General features: G+C 41.1%; 2 protein-coding genes and 1 long non-coding RNA gene across 3 annotated transcripts in view; 1 reads left to right on the top strand and 2 right to left on the bottom strand.

Moving 5' to 3' along the window:
• LOC131797043 (inosine-5'-monophosphate dehydrogenase 2) overlaps nt 1–5,872 on the top strand; it is a 7,688-nt gene extending 1,816 nt beyond the window's left edge. Inside the window, exons 2-6 of the mRNA XM_059114659.2 lie at nt 347–517; nt 734–915; nt 1,410–1,685; nt 2,169–2,511; nt 5,033–5,872. Coding sequence (XP_058970642.1) covers nt 347–517; nt 734–915; nt 1,410–1,685; nt 2,169–2,511; nt 5,033–5,337 — 1,277 coding nt within the window. The 3' untranslated portion in view covers nt 5,338–5,872. The remainder of the gene's footprint in view (nt 1–346; nt 518–733; nt 916–1,409; nt 1,686–2,168; nt 2,512–5,032) is intronic.
• Nucleotides 772–5,088, bottom strand: LOC136283409 (uncharacterized). The gene is made up of 3 exons (XR_010718766.1): nt 4,828–5,088; nt 4,533–4,732; nt 772–897 (listed from the first exon to the last, which is right to left on the bottom strand). It is a non-coding gene; the product is annotated as an uncharacterized lncRNA (long non-coding RNA).
• Nucleotides 5,873–6,403: 531 nt separating the features above from the next.
• On the bottom strand, nt 6,404–16,998 carry LOC131797022 (sterile alpha motif domain-containing protein 11-like). Its single transcript, XM_059114639.2, has 4 exons — nt 15,784–16,998; nt 13,406–13,757; nt 10,174–10,392; nt 6,404–9,511 (listed from the first exon to the last, which is right to left on the bottom strand). Exons 1-4 carry the CDS (start codon nt 16,417–16,419, stop codon nt 8,463–8,465), a joined length of 2,256 nt encoding a protein of 751 aa, XP_058970622.2. The 5' UTR covers nt 16,420–16,998; the 3' UTR covers nt 6,404–8,462.
• Between the last annotated feature and the right edge of the window lie 1,188 nt (nt 16,999–18,186).

The following is an 18,186-nucleotide window of genomic DNA, read 5'->3' as shown; positions in this document are numbered from 1 at the left end:
ATGAAGCCACGTACGATTAAGTGTCACAGACGCGCCTAACGTATCTTCAGCGAACAAACGAGCTATGTTTTCTTTTTTCTTGAAACACATAAAGAATTTTTTGGGGAGACAGAGGGTGTTTTCGATAGGCGAAATATTGCTTTTTTTTTAGCTTGCGCTTCATGGAAAGACGCCTGCAATGCACGCCAACTGTCAGGTTTGTTTTATGTGGGTGTTTCAAAATATTAATGATGTTATGGATAAAGTACTGATGATTACCGGTCGGTGCAGTGGCTAATGTGTTAACGAAAAAAATAATTAGAAATAACTTTGTATGTCTTCTTGCTAATCTAATCTCTCCTTCAAGGCATTCTCCATCATAACTGCAGCGTTGAATTTCAAGCCAACGAAGTACGCAAAGTGAAAAAGTTCGAACAAGGATTTATAAGCGATCCCATAGTGCTCAGCCCAAGTAACACTGTGCGTGACGTTATGGAAATTAAAAAGAAACATGGCTTTTCCGGAATACCGCTAACAGGTGAGAAATGTATACCTTTTCAAGGTCTTAAAGGGAGCCCGCAAGAAATCTTTATCCTGTACACAAAAGTCATTTGGCGCGAGTTTTTTAAGACCTGACAATTGCGTCTTCATGTCTGCAGCGATCATAAGTGCTACGTTTCCGTCAAACTCTCGCGTGATGGCATGAGTCATTCAACCATTTACTCTTTCATTTGTCTGCTTGTTTGTTCCCCAGATACTGGTCTTCTTGGCGGTGTCTTGGTTGGAATTGTCACATCACGTGACATTGATTTTCTGGCTGAGCATGAATATGATTTGAAGCTGGACAAAGTCATGACACCACGAGATCAGCTGATTGTGGCCCAGTCCGGATGCAGCCTGAAAGAGGCCAATCAAATCCTACAGAAAAGCAAAAAGGTCAGTGTTTTACTCTTTGCGCATTGAGGTTGCGCATCGCTTGAGACTGTATCTATTAAAATCGATGTGCATATAACCTCTCTCAAAATTATTCATAGATTATCCAGCAGACGAGTAATAAAAATGGACAAAGTGATCAGCTTAATACTGATTTCTCGAGTAAAGTAGAACCAAAGCAATCCCGGATGACTTTCGACAATCAATTGGAAACTGTTTTGTCTGTGTGAAGACAAAGATCTCGTGTGATTCTCAGTAAAATGTAATTTCGATTTAGAAATAGCATCTCTCTATGTCTGAAGGAAAGTTCTGGAAGCTTTTTATTCGCCTCTTCTTATCTTTCACGCGAACGCAAAACCCTATTTATAGGCATGCAGTTGCAGAAAGACCGAAAGCTTAACCCGATCATATCCTGAGCGTTGTCCGAAGGCTTCAGTTATGTCGAGCAAATGCTGGCTACGTTAAATGACGAGTTTATTGAATTGTGTCTCCTGTAGGCGAAGCTTCCCATCGTCAATGATGAAGGAGAGCTAGTGTCGCTTATGGCACATACTGATTTAAAGAAAAACCGCGATTTTCCACTGGCATCAAAAGATGGGAAAAAACAACTGTTAGTCGGAGCTGCCGTAGGCACGCGTGAGGAAGATAAACGTAGAATTGAGGCTCTTGTTCAAGCTGGGGTCGATGTTGTTGTGCTGGACTCGTCCCAAGGAAACTCTGTCTTCCAAATTAACCTTATAAAGTACATCAAAGAGAACTACCCGAATCTGCAGGTATGTTTTCAGAGCATTTTAAGAAAATCTATTACGATCATGAACGCACTTAGAGAGTCACCGTCCTTTCTCGTCCGCTCGCCTCTCACCGGGTTTAATTCCTGGACCTAGCCTCTCATGTGACTTGAGTCTGCTGATGGTTCTCCAGTCCTCCGGTTTTCCTCTCAACAGACCAACATACCAAAATCCAATTCGACCTGGAGACAGTGGACAGTGAACACATTGTAAAACGTCCATTGCCAAATTTCCATTGATTTTGCGAATGAAACTTTAAGTGGGTTTAGAGATGCTCTTCTTACAATTGGCCTCGTGGATTTCTTGTGATCCTCGAGTGTTTTCCTGTTTGAACTTCGTTTGAATCCGTTGTAACTGTTACTTCCTCTCGCAGTTGGTAATAATTTCCCTTTGCTTTGTACTTTACTTAGTGGGAAACGCGATGGCTAAAATAATAAAAACCATCCTCTTCTCTCCTTTCTCTTGAAGGTGATAGCCGGAAATGTTGTGACCGCTGCTCAGGCAAAAAACCTGATAGACGCAGGCGCGGACGCTCTTCGAGTGGGAATGGGAAGCGGGTCAATTTGTATTACACAAGAGGTCATGGCAGTCGGTCGGCCCCAGGCCACAGCTGTATTCCGGGTGGCAGAGTATGCGCGAAGGTTTGGGATACCTGTGGTTGCTGATGGTGGAATTAGAAATGTTGGTCACATTTTAAAGGCGCTTTCTCTTGGAGCATCAACTGTCATGATGGGTTCGCTCCTGGCGGGGACCACAGAGACACCCGGAGAGTATTTTTTCTCGGATGGTGTTCGACTAAAGAAGTATAGAGGTAAAGGCCAACTATAGCACAAAGTACTTTTTTAAAATGAATCGGTCGCTTCTGGAGTCAGATCTTATGTTATTCGCCTTTTTCATCATACTTGAGTACTTTTTTACAACAATACCAAGTTCATCTTAACGGCTAATCAGAGCTAAGGGGAAATAATAACAAGAAAAAATGAACTACTGCCTAAGGCGTGGGAAAACGCGGGAGGCCAAGTTGGTTTTAGAACAATTTTCAAATGAGGATCCAAAGTAATCCGGGCTTGCTTTACTTGGGTCTGTGATTGGTCCATAAAACTCGTACCACTTTCTCGACCAATCAGTTTCAAAATTAAAACCACTCGCGACTTGGTCGCTCGAGTTTTCCCGCGCTTGTTTTTTCTTTGAGTTGTTATTGGCTCCCTATGATATTTTCCTTTGTCCTGATTGGCTACTGTGATTACTGGTTTTAGTCTCACGACACTCAATCGAAAAGCACTCTAGTTTCGCATCTTATTGATTGAAGTCGCGCGAAATTCTTAGACTAATCACAAGGCATAGAGAAGCAGAACCAATGTAATCTTGGATTACTTTTTACGCCGCTCGGTTGAAAATTGCTCCACGGCCTCGACCCCTGGAAGGGCCTCTCACGATTTCTTATTCACCTTGGGAAACACTTGGCGATATTTTCCATCGATAGGGGCAATTTAGATTTCCATATTCATTGCAGGCCTTTCCGCGTTATTTCCGACAATTTAAAACTGTTTCGAGGGCTTTCTCTCTTAATTTTTCAATTCAGATATGTGAGCAAACCGTACTTAAACCTTCCGTCATAAGATTGAGTGATATATGTAGTGGAGATAAGCAGGAACTCAAAACAATTTCCGTTTTACTAATATAAGATTTTGAAACTAATGAACTGTCGTGATGTTTCACAATGCACTACTCGAGCATTTCAGAAAACCCTGCAATGAAAGTATGTTTGAATGAAAATCTTGTTTATCTTTATTTTGTTTCACGCCTGTATACTCTACCTGTTTAAAAAATTGCGCAAAAATGTTTTTTTTAGCAAAGGAAGTAACAAATTTGCTGCTATCCATTGCGTGCAGAGAACGCATTTATCAATTCAGAAGGTCATGAAGGCTATGAACAGTTCCGCCCGCCAAATAACCACCCGGAAATTGAAAAGTTTGTATTAAATTAGGCAATCAAAGCCACACGAGATGATCTTTATCCGTGGAGAAAGACTGTTTATCCGTTAAGTGGGTTTAAAAAAGATGAGAAATCTTTCCGGCTCTATTAATTAAAATCTCTCTGTATGTTTTCTTTACCTCTTGTGTTCCATAAATATAAAACTCGTTGATCTATTTTAAATGGTACGCCAATTGCGCAATAAAGGACAGTTGCAGTAGGTGTAAGCGACAGCAGACACCTTTATCGCCGCGAGGAATTTTAACAAACCGACAATTTTTCAATTCCGACATATACCTGCCTTCAATTTGATTTATGTTTTAAGTTTGGTGTGACGTCTTTCCAAGCGCCTTTTCATTCCTTCAAACCTCAGAGAAGCTTTGGTTGATTGATAGATAATTTTCTTTCTACTCAATTGCTCTAAGGTATTAATGGCATCTACGAATAGAATCCGCTGATCTCTCGACTTAGAGTTTGAATCATGTCCTAACGAAAAAGGTTTCCATCCGGCCTTAACCGTTTCATTATATACACATTAATTGATGATACTGTTTTATTCTTAGTCTCGGTGGTAATATCTTTAATTTCCTGCGGGTAAAGGAATTATAGCCTCTTATTCCTATATTTAGAAATAAATTGGCATATGATGAATCATTAAACGTAACATATATGTCAGAAACGCGTTGAGAAGCTTAGTGCACTCTCGGTGGTGCATTTGCTTATAACCGTTTCGATTTTTCTCGGTCTCTATAAGCTCTCACTCAACAACTCATTGTCTTCAATTAAGACACATAGAGCTATCATTAATTTACACTGATTATGCCAAAGGTTCGGTGTGCCTGTCTCACAAATGCTTACCACAGATGGAAACATGAAGTCTTGTTCGCGTTGTTCCCTCCACTGTCGTGGGTGATCTCGCTCTCTGTGGCGAGAACTTTCAAGGAGTAATGATTTTACCCTGGATGGGAAGTCGATTCCATCAGAGGTAAACCATTACCTTTCGTCACGTCAAGTTCGAGCATGCTAACCACAAGCAGCCTTGTATCGCATGTTTGAGTCTGATGATAAAAACGAATGCGTTATGAGATTCACACTTATTTCAGTGGTTATAGAGTGAGAGTGAATACAGAGTGGTGTTACATTAATCTCTCACCAACATGGAACAATGAAAAAAACTGTGGGGTCCCTGTAATGATCCGAATCTCGGTCTTCCGATTGCCGGCCGATTGTCTTCCGATCCGAATTGATGTTTCATGACGCACAAAACTCGGTCTTACTTTTAAACTTACGCATAAACTGATAAACGAATGAAGTCCAACCGACGGCTAATCCAGCTCGTATGCTTCTTTTTTCGATAGGTATGGGCTCACTGGACGCGTTGGAGCATGGATCAAGCCAAAGTCGTTACTTTGTAGAAAGCGACAGACTGAAAGTGGCGCAAGGGGTGTCTGGAACGGTGCCAGACAAGGGAAGTGTCCACCGCTTTGTTCCATATCTCTACGCGGGTATTCAACATGGTTGCCAAGACATGGGTACCAGGAGCCTCTCTGCCACTCGATCCATGATGTATAGCGGTCGACTTAAGTTTGAAAAAAGGACTCCGTCGGCGCAAAAGGAAGGAGGCGTCCACGGCTTGCATTCATATGAAAAAAGGTTATATTGATGGTCAGTGAATCTTGTGAATATACCGCGTGACATTGCTGGAACCTTGCGTGACAAGTGCTTGCGACGTAACTTGTACGTGTACAGTGTACGAACGGTCCTCTTCAAAAGTCCTCTATTGTGGTGACACATATTACAATTGTGTAATGCTTAAGCACCTTTCCTTGGTTTCGAAAGTTACCCTATAGAGGGCTTGCTCTGCGAGAAATGAGGACTCACCTAAAGAGTTCCTTACCAGTTTGATAATTGTGTGACATGTATTGCATTTGTGTGACGCTTAGTACCTTTGAAAACCTTAGCTGAAGAGTTCCCCATCAGTTTACTGTTGTGAAACATGCATTGAAGTTGGTGTACTTTAGGCAACAGAACTGTTGTATGACATGATACGAGTCTACGTGACTTGCGTTACCTCTGTTTGGTTTTTGCTCAAGACGGTGCGATCAAATCATTATGAGATATCTGTACTCTTTTGAAATTGTAGATCTTAATGACGAATAACACATCTTGATATTTAGTAAACTTGTGAAAACATGAAACTTTGTCTGTGTGTAAGTGATCACTTCAAATAAAACATGAGAGCATATCTCGAACCTTTTTAAAAAGTGTTACGATTAAGGAGCAATAGAGCAGTGTTAGACAGTGCTATTGTTGAAACTAAAATTGGTACAACTACACCATATGTGCCCATATCTGACGAAATGCACAGTGAACTTGCAAGTGAACATGAACTTGCAGTTTGCGCTCACGTTCAAGTGATTTCTACATCTGCCGAATGACTGCCTTCATTACACAGTTAGACTGGCGTACGTTACAGAAAGAATTGGGAAGGGTTGGCGGTAGCCTGTGTCGAATCATTTATTGGGCCCATGAGAACAAAGGAAATGATCGCCAACCTAAGAAGCTTTGATTGTCAAACAAATTCTACTTGTCGTTACCAATGGACATGAAAAGAGTAGGGTATAGAGAATATGAATGTTCGGAGGCCGTATCGCTTACCTATCCTTTTTCAATCAATTATCGCTTCACTGTTTTGTTTCGTTTCGAGTTTTGTACCACGGAAAAACGAGTGAGTATTTTAAACTTTTATTTCTCAAAATCGACACTCTTAAGCTTTAAGTACAATGCATCAACGTCAACGTGTTCTATTAAATTCGCGGCAACCTGTACCGAGGAAGACAAAACAATTTATGTTCAGCCATAAACCTGTGAAAAGAAGCGGGGGCAACATCATCCCCAGAAAGAAGCGAACAGTCAACGAGGAGGCCTTCTTTCCAGTTTAACCAGCGTGGCGTGAAACGAAAAAAAGTGGGACAGAAACTCGTTATCACTAAGGATGGGCCGATAACAAATATTCGATACCAACGATACCGACGTCCACTCGGAAAATTAAGATACCAGCGAAGAGTATCGATGCTTTCGAAACTGCATGTGACATGTCTGCGCTTTGATTCACCCCATTGACCAACCACCGACAAGGAGCCAAAAATACTCTGGGCTCGAAAATGGGAAATGAGCGCTACAGTGTACCAGTCTAAGTGGCGTGCGAACGGTGTAAGAGTGGACCGATTGACAACCGTGAGTTTCGATTAAGAACGTCCTTAATCGGGTTTTAAATTTTTGACTGTCTTGTTCGTGCTCCTATGGAATACTGAACACTGCATAACATTAACAGTGCTAAATAACCCTATTTTTTCGTCAGTCAAATCATGTGACTTACCATTCGACTCAATAATGTCACAGCATCGAAATCGATATCGAAGAAAAACGTCAGTATCATATTTGGTATTGTATCGATTCGGAAAAAGCATATCGGTCCGTCCTTAGTTCCCACTAACGAGTGGCGCACGCGCGGTCATTACTAGCCGAGGCATTGGCCGTGACGTTTTGTGTGGGTGAGTGTCACACAATTCTCACCAGTCTTGGCGTGACACTTCAAATATGGACTATTCCCGGAAAGAAGGACTGCTTGTTTCCTGGACATGCGAAAGCTATAAAAGTTGCCTTTTTCAACAATATCAAATAAGATCGCAAGAAATAATGTATTTATAAATATTATCTAATTTACAAGCTATTTCTCATCTAATCTCTTATGGACCAGGACTGTAGAACTTTGTCCTACTCGCGTTTTTTTTTTACAGACAAGCTATGTATAAAAAAATAATAATAAAGAGCGTTTTTAAACGCTTTTGACTCTAAGCGACAATTTTTATCGACTCTTTTATTATAAATAAAAGAAATGTCGTCCCGATTTTTTCGAAGCGCCCCTGTCACAAACGCTCAGAAAACACATTCCCCGATTGCCTAGAAAGAGAAGCACAACATGTATGTTCTAGAAAAACTCTGAACAACAACTTAAAATGCCAAAGCCTGTTTATACACATTTCGAAAACAAACTTACTTCCATTGAAAAGATGCTTTGAGTTTGTGGTTCTGTGTCGAAACTTAACAAAGATATTTTTTTACACTCGATATACTCCCAGCCACATTTTTCCTTGGATAAAAAAAAAATGCTTAATTGTTTTGTACGCACGTACGCTTTAGCCGCGATGACAGATGACGGAAATCCTAAAATCTTGACCATGATTTCCGCTGGGTCAGTAAAACTGTGATAAAAGGTCAAGTTAGCGATGAAAAACGGGCGTTACTCACGTACCATGTGATAATGAAAATGCGTTAAATCCGCCTACCTTGAGAGGTCTGAGGTCTTTAAATAATTTAGGTTCGATTGCTAGACGAAATGGAGATCACTGACGGAAATAGAGTCTAATTATGGCACGTATTACAAATGAACTTCGCCCTTGCCATATGGCGCAGCCACGAGGGTCGTGAGATTATCCCCACGAAAAAATCTCTTCTATGGCTTTAACTACACCGCTGCACATACAAATGGCGCTGAACTTTTCCACGATTTTTTGTTTTACTTTAAATGATCAAACATTTTCATCCAAGTCGTGTTCAAATGGAGCGTCACTATATACTGAGTTTCCCTTTTCAAACGGATTGAATACTGTTTGACTTCAAACAGTCAAGCCAAGGATATAAGCACGCGAAACTACTGCACTTCCCTGAATTGAAAACGAGATCTTCTGGCTAGGATCTTCGTGATCTTTAAGGCATATTCAGCTTTCAATTCGAGGTGCCATTTTCCAATTCTAAATTCTCAGTGAGTTTCTTGATCTGCGCAATGATTTTTAGGGCGGGTCCAAGTCTGATTGACATTCGAGTTAACAAATGATCTTCCTGCATCAAAACAAATGAATGTCCATCAATGTGTTCCTCCCTGAACGCATGCGCAATTTCAGCAGACCCCGTCAACGAAGCGACGAACTGACAAACGTCATCAACTGTCCATTCCAGTACATTCTCGTTTAAATCTGGTCGGAAACGAGGCACAAGCTTGTGTGGTGATACTCGTGACGATTCTTTAGGGTTCGGAGAGGCTTTGGGTGTAGCTGTTGGACTTTGTCTTTCATCTGAGGCTGTAGCAACTTCGGGACTTCTTCGTATTACACAATCGCGGTCAGCGGTCAATGCCTGAGAGTGTCGGTTTTCGCTACCGATTTCAGCCTCTTTTTTATTTTCGCAAACCTCAGGAGCAGGTCTCTCCTCCTCCACGTTCGAAATCCGGGCCTTCGTCACAAAATTATTGTCTTCCGTGTGACCGTTGACCACCGGTGTGTTCCTGGGCGATGAAGATCTGGACCCTCGATGCATTGCCAATGATGAATGTGAGACAGGGAGGCCCTGGAGCCCCGCGCGAGCGGCTGCCGCAGCAGCTGCGTTGGCTTGGATGAAAGAGGATTGGAAAGGAATGTTCTGCGTCAATGGGTTGTGTTGAGTAGGAGGTGTCAGTAGTCTGTAGTGCATTAAGCTCTGGTGAAGGGCAGATGAGACTCCCGGCAGTCCACCACGCAGGGCTTGATGGTAAATGCTAGGGCTGTGAGGTGAAGTCAAAAGCAGGGGGTCTGGTAACAACCTCGGCGAGTTGTGTGATGGACTTACGAGGGGGGAGGGACTGGGTAATTGAGTGAACGGGATGAAAGGTTGACAGTTGACTGATTGTGGTTTTTGCTGTTGTTTGGAGTTTGAGCCTGCTCGCGCCGTAAGTTCACGCGTCAGTATATCCTGGTTAACATGGTTTTCAGCAGCCCTTTCACTATGCGAATTTAACGCATCTACAAGATCAAAACGAGAAATGTTTTCACATCTTTCACTAATACAGACAAACACTTTTTCGCAAGAACGCTGCCGGTTATACAGCTTTCCTTACTTAGAAATTTCTTGTCAGTGGCAAAAACCTTTCTTGTCACCCCTTAGCAAGTCCCGAAAAAAAGGATTCCGTGAAATCGACCATACCCCTTATCGAATCGCAAATGAAACCAAGTTTTATTTTGCTAATAATTAATTCTCCCCTCGCTGCTACTCATCTACTCATATTCTTGTAAGTTAGTCACGAAAATTTGGGCTTAGATCAAGATAACAACTTCTTGCTGATAAGTTTGAGTATTCTTATTACCTGTTTGATGGATAACGTATGAACATCGTAAGGAGAAATAACATGTTAATCACTTCTAGGAGTTAAAGGTTAATGGTAGTTATTTTGGTTGAATCCTTGGTGCTTAAGTTCACCTTGCCTTTGATGAGATTTGAGGAGAGATTGCCGAGGAATACATTATACGACCACACACAAACCATGTTGATCTGCATCTTTCTACGTAAGCGTTTCAAATTTTTGAAACAACTCAAGAGGTATCACACCAGGGTTTTAAGGGTAGCCAAGAATGAGATCATTTTTCTTTCTTGTCTCAAAATATCGCCATAACAATGTTCTTCTCACCTTGGTGGACCGCCCTGAAAGCACTTCCTCTCCCTGAGGCACCTTGAGGTCCCCCTTGGGGTCCTCCTGGAGATCCCCCGGTTTCTTGCGAGGGAGAAATGCGAGGTGTATGATCTCTTCTAACTTGCTTGGAATTATCAACAACAGTGGCATTTGCCCATTCCGGAGGGATATCTCTGAAGAAGAACGTGTTCCTGGGGTCAAACTGGAACCTATCTGCTGTAGAAGGGAAACAGATGGAAGAGGAATGTTAGTTAAAAACCAGTTGTTGCGAGACAGATAGATTCAACGAGGCTGAGGAAAAGGGAATTTCCTCCTTACTTAGTCAGCGCTTCTTTTCAACCTGCTTTTCTGCTACTCATCTAGTGAAACCTATAGTAAATAAATATCATTTCAACACCGCTATTTTCCGATAAGACAGTAAAATGAAAAATCTATGAAGCGTTGTGTCTCATTTTATTAGTAAAATAAGAAGCCAGCAACAATTTAAGGCAGCTGTGTGTTGACAGATTTCTACCGCCCTCTTCAGTATACCAGAGTTCAAGCGTATCCATCACAAGTCAATTCTCAGACACCCTGGCTCGTATATTGGAAACAGCCGAAACAGAGCGGTAACTTTCAGACGAAAATCTTAACACACTTGTGAGAAGGCAAAATAACGGTCATTGACATGTCAGTCGTGCTCCTGTATTCAGAGATCTTAGAAAAGAATTTATTCGGAGATATCCATACTGATTTAATTTATCTTACTTTTTTAAAATCATGTATTTGTTGTCATGACAACAGGAGCCCAGTTTGACTTAGGAGCTATATTTTCTAATGTTCGTCGGGACAAGATTGCAAAAGATTGTCACTATTTGCAATACAACCTAAAGATTTCTTATCTTAACATGTCGTACAAAACGGTGAGAGAATGACAAAGAGTCTTAGGAAAGTCACATAATATTGTGTTAATTCTGGAGATGGCATTTCCTGCGGGGTACACGGGTACCACACGAGATCGATCTTATAGTGTCTCATGGCAGACTGTCTTAATGTCAACATGACCAGTGCAAATATTGCACATTTTTGGTACTAAAAAAGCGTCCGCAAGCTTTGTTTTCTTCTTCTCGTCTAAGAAGACAACGTAAGGGAAATATAAGCGAACATTTTAAAGTCGTTAATTGAGATTTGCATTCGCGAGGTGAGCACTCACAGTAACCAGTTAATTATAACGCGTTTCCGCTCTGAAAGTACATCAGGAAAACGGGTGTTAAAGTTGGCAACCAGCAGCGAAGAGTTAATCCGGCTTAGTAAGGCACGAAAAGTGAGATACCATTCAAAATTAATTTCTTTGCTAACTTGCAAGAAAGATAAAAAGGCTTGCTGCAGACACGCCGGTACCCCAGTGCGTGATCAGTGACGTCACTAATCCTAGCGCTCTTGCCTTTCGAACAACATAGTCTCACGTACTGACATTATGATGAAATGATGAATTAAGCAATTATGACAGTTTTCTTTAAATTCAGGTCTAGGGGGTTTAACATGAAAACTAAATGATAGAATAAAAAATCTTATGGCGACCTCGAATTGTCAGCATCTGGAGCAAATATATAATGACGATATTTCTTTCGCCTATTTGCGCGCAATTGAGAGTCAGGCACCAAATCGTAGTAAATTAAAACATTTGTTCATAAATGAAAAGTTAGTTTAAATATTGAGCTTATCAATCGCTTCCAGAATGACATTATAGTGGCGAAAATAAATGTACACTGCACAAATTGGGTCAAAACACTGTTCGGTAAGCAAAAGTATAGAGTCCAAAGTAACTTTTTGCTGAGCTTTCCTGCCGTTCATATTCACGGCTCAATTACTCTCCGTCTGGAATTGACTGATTTCGAGGATTTGGTTGACTTAATTGACTTGATTATTTTTCCCTGCATAATAGAACTCCTGATCAATGTTAAATGCTTAGACTAGAAAGTCAAAGACGCGTTTTCTTCTTTAAAACGGAATTGATACGCAATGGAAAAGACAAGTATCATTGACTTGTCTGTCCTTTGTGCTTTTGCTCTGTGTCCTCTGCGAGAAAAACCTAAACTGAAGTAAGTGAATTGTACAAATAAATCTGAAAGCAGAGGTTATGTTTCGTTTTGAACTACCCAATCTGCGGATTACTTTCCTTTAAAAAGTAAAGATGACATTAAGAAAAAGCAGAACATAGTTATAAGTTTAACAACATGCATCAAAACCAAAGAACCTAGTTTGCACTTCTCAGAATTTTGTTTAAAAAGCTGTAAGCTGGAACTTTTTCAAGAAAGTTTTAGGTATGTTTTGCCTTAATTTGACCCTGATCAGGAATCTACGCACAAACGTTCTGTTTGATTGGCATTATGATAACAAGATATTAAACTATTCTTTAAGAAAAGTCAAGCTTTACGCCAAAAAGGCCTTCCATGATTGAGCGCATGGATGCTCTCTTCTGCAATTTTCATAAAATTTATGGTTTTCTTTCGCGTTCGTTCTGCTTCATTCTAACCTGGAAACGCCTGGCTGAGACTTCTTAGGCTCATTGTTCGAAAATAAAGACAAATTTAGATCACGTATTAAAGCTTGTAGAATAGCGACAGGCGTTTTCCAAGGTATGATATTGTTTTGAGAAAGCAAACCAAAGAAGATACTAGATCCTTCGTGCAACCCGTCAAGTGCAAAATTTGCTTCAAAAGACCTCTTGAAAGAATTAGAAAATTTGGGGTTAACCTGTGATCAATTCAACGCAATAAAGATAGGTTCAAGAATGACTGCAACTCTTTAGAGCAGTGATTAAAAAAGACAATCTAAATTATAAATTCAGTATTTCAATCATTCACAGTTAATGTGATATTTTTAAATGCTTAATTAATTGTTTTTCAAAATCGAACTTTATCACTTGATGAGGGATTGCGAAATTGCTTTTTTTTTTAACTAACAGAGCTTTAAGCTAAGACGATCTCAAGCTATCTGCAACTCAAACATCGGGGCTCAGTGATCACACAGCTGTGTACGCCTGAACTACCTCTCACAGATTCTCTTCGTCTAACACAAAGCTCTCACCCAGAACGGGTGATATTTTGACTACTCTACTCTTCAAACAGCTGAGATAAGTGATTATTTTCTTGCAAAAGGAATAAACAAGGATAGGGAAAGGAGATCCGCGCAGTTGGTGAACGAACAAACATTAATCATTATAAAAATAAAACTTGACCAAACTTACTAGCTCGCCGTTTCATGGTGTTGACTTTTCCCAAGTTTTGGGGAGATAAACTTCGGGCTCGTTTCGGAGGCTCGACTGCGGGCGAAAAAGGGCTGTCGTCTAAGGGCTCAGAGCACTCCGATGCAGTGGACGAGTTTGAGTCCGGCGAATCTCTCAAACCGCCGCCACCATTGCGAACTTGGCCGCTCGTGCAGTTTTCTAGGTCAGATGAAGAGCCCTGTCTGGTACCGACGAAATGTAACCCAGGTTCGTAACCATCTTGTCTCCATACCGGCTTGGAAGAGTCCTTGCGTTTCCTAGCTGGAGAGGGCGGAGAGGAAACACTGCATTTGCTTGCTAATCTTCCCCGGTTCTGTTTCCAGGAAAACAAATGGATTAAACGAAAGGTTTGAAGCACTATTACGTCGGTTGTAAAAAGCCTAGCGAACTGTGCCAGCAATAAGAATCGCACGAATGGTGCCCTTTTACAAAAAGCTGCCCTCAAGCTGTTGCGTCTTGCAGCCGGCGTAAGGGATTGCGAAAATAAAGGTTAAATACTTACTTCTATAAACATAGCGCGTTGCCACAGTGTTTACAATATTGAGCGGAATAAACAACAGATAAGCAGGAACGTCCGCGTTACATGAAGTACCACATGAATATCGAGCTGATCACGGTCAGATTTATTCCAGTCGATAAATGTTAGGATATTTATCCATTTATGGAAACGAAGTTAAGAACCACGGGCGGGAATAGTACACTTTATATAGGATAATCCGTAAAAAGCATTAAAAGGATATTATAAGAGATCTACGCTAATAAAAATTCCATTCACTTTCCTTCTCGTGGACCAGCACGAAAGGAATTGTATAAAAAATACAATAGTTGGTGCGTACGTGATAAAATTCGCGCGACGTCTGTGAGGCGCACCAAAGCTACTCAACTAAAGCCGTGTTTTATGCTGACATTTGACCTATGGGACGTAAGCTTTATTAATTATATTAAAAGGCAGCTATGCTAACCACTCTAGGGTTTTTCCCTTCTATCGATTCTTCAGTTCAACAATTTGAAACTTTCGGAAATTACTGCCAATTGAGCTCGTCAAAAGACGACAAGATTTCAAATATCCTTCCAAAACAACGCAGGTGCGAACGTGGAAAATATTGATATCTGCACGCAATATCCAGCAGATGATACGTGTCCACAGCCTTCGTCTAGAATACGCAACTGTTATCAACAATGTAGAGGCAACTTCATGACCTTCAGTCGCCGGACGTGAAAAGTGAACTTGTCATTTCTTTTTCAACTTCGAGCCGGAAATATTTTCATTCGTTCTAAAGCCAAGTGCATTGTCAAGCTGGTCATCTGTCAAAAACCGGGCGGATCGTGCCCTTTAGAACAATAATTTCGAATTGTAATTATATAATGTGTAGAAGTGTGCCAAATGCGGAACGGGTTGAATGTCACATTCTGCCCTATTTAGACATAAGTTCCGTCGTAAAAATGACAAAAAGGGAATGATTAAAAAACAGTGATTGAAATATCTTGTCTACGATGTCAATATAATCAAAAGTTTTCAGGTTCTGTTCAATCGAACCAACAAAAGAACAAAAGATAGCATTAACAACTCACTTTCACACATGAACGACACAACTAGTTTGCTGAAGACATCTCCAGCCGAGATAGGAATAATTTTTTTTGTACAAAGCAGACTGGCCTCGCTGTAGACCGTCTGATGTACTCTCTTTCATAGAGGCCCCCCGTTCCAGCTGGACCCAAACTGTGAAACAATTTCAAGAGCTATTGTTTCTTGAAAGCTGTCAATTTTATCACCTCGTTGCACCGCCTTTTCCGTCACCTTGATAGTCTCCGCAAACATTTCACTAAAGTCCTATGTTCTTTTCAAAAAGCATCAACCGCATGCAACCAGTTTCGGTCATTTTTCCTCCCTCGTTTCCCTCAAAATTTTTTGAACAGAATATAATTATCTTAACTTCCACTGTGCTTTCTCATTGTCATCAATTTTTCAAGGTATTAGTACCAAAATGCAAATCGTATCTAAGAAATGCACCGGGGGCGGAATAACCAAGCTGTTTTTCAATCGTTAATAATGGTGTCTGCATATATTGGAGCGCCGTTTACCTCAGCCCTAGCCCGGGAACTTGATTTCAGCTAAGATGCCAGCTATGCTAAACAAAACGAAGATCGATAATGATATAAACAATAAGCATAATTAAAACAACACACCACAAGCGCTGCTAGCAGGCATAAAACCAGCCTTATCTCAGTGGTGGCATCACACTACAAGATTTGAAACCAACGAAGTCGCAAAATCTTTTTTCAAACTAAAGCATTTTGTTATGTTTTGGGATGTTAACAAACAGAAAATCAATTCTTACCACAGGTGACGAGATTCTGCAGCCCAGACAATCACATATAGGTGGGTGAACTTTTATCAACCCGCGCGCAATCAAACTCTTAAGAGATTTTCCTTTGTAGCGAATACTTCTTTTCCAGTCCTTGGCAGTTTCTCGTCCGCTGATGTACTGAAGCTCATTCGGTGTAAGCCAGTCGTTTTGAAATAAAATACACGGTCCTTTGCTTCCTTGGCACAATTTAGACACGTACAACAGGGCAGCATTCTCACCGCACTGAATTTCTAACGGCTCTTCCGTCACAAGTCCTTGATCAGATCCGACTGGCCTTTCGCTGCTAACACTGTCAAAGCCGCGAGCCGGATCGCCGGCTATATTTTTCTGGCTGGCATCACTAGGCTCTATTTTCACGTTAAAACTAGAGCTTTCAGAGTGGATAAAGCTGCCATGACCGGCAGGCTTCGCCACCGAGTTTGAGCTCGAATTCAAAGGAGGCATTTGCACGGAGATGCTGCGGTCGGCATTCAGTTCGTGAGATTCGTCACGATTATCGCTGGTTCCAAGTTTTTCTCGTAGTGTCTTAAGTTCATTAGCATGTGACAAACCGGTAGTCGTCTCTCCAAGCGGCGGCACTGTCTCAGCAGAGTCACTCGCAGCCATTTTCGTGTCCTTGAGGCGAAAAAAATTGCAGCTCCATCAAAACGGCTTGGTTGCGAACCTCCTCGGAAGTTATCATACGGACACAAAGTTTGCTCCGCGAACGTTTGTGTTTTGGAGTGGCGGCGTTGGCGACAAACTTTGTGCCGTCTGTCGCCGATAAAACCTGTCGCTCTTTATTTGATGTGATACCTTGCTGGCATCGCTTTTGTCTGATTGGCTGGCGACCTGTCGGAGTGAAACGTTAATCGTTAGATCGTCCAATGGAAAGCGACCATTTTAGTGAATAGCGAGTTTACTATTACGGTATTTCATTGTTCTGTCATGAAGACTAACTTTGTGTCTGCCAGCCAATTTGTCTTAGAGAGAACGCAAAATTAAATTTGGCCTTTATTTTGATTTTCAGAAACCGAAATGTTGCCTACGAAGTCACAATAGTCCAATTTTAAATCAAGTTCCTTCCGTTTTCAGCTAGGAAACATTTCCCCGTCACATTTCCGCCAAACTCGACAGGAACTCGTAAAAAGTTGAAGTTTGTCGCCAACTCTAACGATGACATCGCCAAAATTCGTCGCTGCCGAAGAATTACATACATTCTCGACACCGTTTAGCCTTTCTAAATATTATTCTCCAGGAGCGAGGCAAAAAGATCAGTTTCACGATTTCAAGCACGTCTGTCGTATTTAAATAATGCATGAACACGTCCCACGGCCTTGTCTATAATCAACCCATTGTTCTCGTGTAGGGTTATGACGTCATTCAGCCCACGCAAGAGATCAAGACTAAACATTGAAATAACCAACGAGCGATAAAATTTCTTCTTCTTCAAGGCAAAGGATTCACCAGGAATAACGAGAACGATGGCCGGATGAGGGATTCAATTGAGGTGCAATTGTCCGTAAAAAAAAGGGAAAAGAGATCGCAAGATTTTGCTAGAAGCATTTTCACCATTCTTGATAGTTTAATACTGGCGGCCGCAGAGATTTTGCGCGATTTCGCAATTACACCGGAACGGCCGTCAGTAAATTAATACCGCAATTACTGGGCGACAACTGATGCAGGATAAATAAGGTTTACTTCTGCATGTTTTTTTTTTAATCAAAAGAAATTATTTCTCAAAGAATTAAGAGAACTCTGGCAAAATCCTCCTGCACTCGATTCTCTTCTACAGTCACGCGACGATCGCGCAATATTCAAAACTCATTCAAATTGTAGAGGCGTTCGCTTTAACTTTTTCAACGATATCGAAAATGGAATATATCAGCCTTGTGGTTGCGCTGTAATTGCCAAGCAAACCCGAGCTGTCAACGATATCTACGCACTATTCAAGCGGTTGAATTTAATCGGACCTTGGTTTAATGCCAGATTTTCATTATTTTTCTTTTATTAATATCAATATTTTTTTTAATACGCTGACATAAAAAGCTTATTGGGAGGGTCTGAGAAAACAAAGGGATCACGCGCTTAGATATGACAAAGCTTCGTGAACACAGAAGTGAGAAATCACTCAGCTAGTTTCGAATGATACTACTTCGCCTTAGCGACTGCGCTGTCCTTTAAATTCTTCCTTTGCTTCAGGATAAACATTTCATTTTGTTCAAATGTTTACAATATACAATTGCTTTATCTCGTTCCAATTGTCGACGGCTGCTCACCCACTTGACTCAGGAAATGCACGCTTACTTATCACACCGGATGTCCGATGGATTCGCGATGGATACTTGTTCGATGAGGGAAAGTAATACTAATATTGTTAGCGTTGGATTGAAT

This window comes from Pocillopora verrucosa, chromosome 9 (assembly GCF_036669915.1).
Source record: "Pocillopora verrucosa isolate sample1 chromosome 9, ASM3666991v2, whole genome shotgun sequence".
NCBI classification, from domain to species: Eukaryota; Metazoa; Cnidaria; class Anthozoa; order Scleractinia; family Pocilloporidae; genus Pocillopora; species Pocillopora verrucosa.
Note: the sequence above shows the minus strand (reverse complement) of the source record. Positions and strands in the feature narration are given on the sequence as shown.

Coding starts and splice junctions, on each gene's coding strand:
- LOC131797022 (XM_059114639.2), bottom strand. CDS start 16,419: ATGGCTGCGAGTGACTCTGCTGAGACAGTGCCGCCGCTTGGAGAGACG. Junction 10,393..13,405: donor CACCATGAAACGGCGAGCTA/GTAAGTTTGGTC, acceptor TCCCTTCTACAG/CAGATAGGTTCCAGTTTGAC. Junction 9,512..10,173: donor TTTCAGGGCGGTCCACCAAG/GTGAGAAGAACA, acceptor TTGATCTTGTAG/ATGCGTTAAATTCGCATAGT.